A 1,357-nucleotide genomic window follows, 5' to 3' on the forward strand; every position below is an offset into this window, starting at 1 on the left:
GTACATTTGTTTACTTTGCGTATCTCAATGCTACTTAATACATTTTAGAGGTATATTAATAAAAGAAAAAGAAGGTCATACAACAAATATAATTGTCAGTAATAAGAAGAAATTAGCTTTCAAAAAGGTAAGTTTGAGAGTTAAAATAAAAAGTAAAATAAAACCTAAAACTTTGCATGTAAGAAAAATCAGATATAGATAGAAATAGAGATTTAGGAGGGTAAAGCAGAGGGTATTGGTCAGGGTGGGTAAGGGGTAAGGCTATGAGAAGCCTCTGTATGACTGATATTGAAAAGTAGACAGGCACCTCTTACGTTTATGCGCGCTTGGTACTCAGCACCACCAGCCGAGTTTCGTGCGGCGCACCGATACACTCCTCCATCACGGATCTGTGGGCTGCTGACATTGACGAAGCTTACGGTGCTTCCATCAGAGAGGGTATACTGGCTGGATCTAACACGTGACAGATCACGGGCTACAGGCTCATCATCCAAGGTCCATGTGATTGTAGGTGGAGGGGCTCCTTTGGCTGCACACATCAGAGAAAATGGCTCGCCGGGGACAACCACACGTTCGCTGAAGGAGGCAACGATGCGAGGTGTACCATCTGAGAAAGGAAAAGGCCAGAAGTGGAATCCTTTGGTTCAACTGAGCTAAACATAGCATATAAAATAAATATAAAATCTTAGTGCTAATATTACTTGGTAACAGCCTTGTAAAATAATTTGTTAATAAGATTTAATCTTTACCTTCTAGCAGTATGATGGAGAAGTCTTGTGCAGTCTGACCCTTTCGCGAGGCAAAGCACTGGTAAGCCCCAGAGTGTCTTTTTTGTGCAGCAGAGATGAAAAGTGTCTCATTGTGTGCTCCTTGGATGGAAAAGTGCTGATCAGGCATCACGGGTTCTGTGTTACGGTACCAGGACACAGTAAAGTGGGGGGAACCCTGGACAGCACAGGAGAGGATTACTGTACTGCTGATCCCCGTCTTCAGGTTCTTTGGAGACAGGGTGACCCGCAGTGGTTCTAGAGACGGGGGGAAAAAATATAAGGTAATTATTCCAAAGGGCACAAGTGAGTAACTACATACTGAAGAAAGAAACTACTGGTATAAGAAAGCATGTTGGGCGTAGAATTCAAAAATTGGCTGTGCTAGCTAAGCAACACAAATCATATTCTGGTGTGTATTTCTTGTCTGTGTTTTGGTTCATGTGTCTCTCTATATGGGTATGTGCATGTGTTGGATCGAGAGTGTGTGCTCAGCAGCAAGGAAAAATTGAGACAGGAGGACAGGAAGGGGAGAAAATGTCAGTGAGCAATAAAGCAGCTGATGTGGGAAGTGGGGACTGCTGAAAGTC

General features: G+C 43.1%; 1 protein-coding gene across 1 annotated transcript; it reads right to left on the minus strand.

The window, feature by feature from the left end:
• Positions 1-307: 307 nt before the first annotated feature.
• Positions 308-1,025, minus strand: LOC107081520 (Down syndrome cell adhesion molecule-like protein 1 homolog; the record flags this gene model as incomplete). The annotated part of the gene is made up of 2 exons (XM_015369686.1): positions 308-607; positions 750-1,025. Coding segments are annotated over 2 exons (576 nt in total), but the record flags the coding sequence as incomplete, so codon positions are not given.
• Between the last annotated feature and the right edge of the window lie 332 nt (positions 1,026-1,357).

Source organism: Cyprinodon variegatus, unplaced genomic scaffold, assembly GCF_000732505.1.
Source record: "Cyprinodon variegatus isolate N-32 unplaced genomic scaffold, C_variegatus-1.0 Scaffold5986, whole genome shotgun sequence".
Classification (NCBI taxonomy): domain Eukaryota; kingdom Metazoa; phylum Chordata; class Actinopteri; order Cyprinodontiformes; family Cyprinodontidae; genus Cyprinodon; species Cyprinodon variegatus.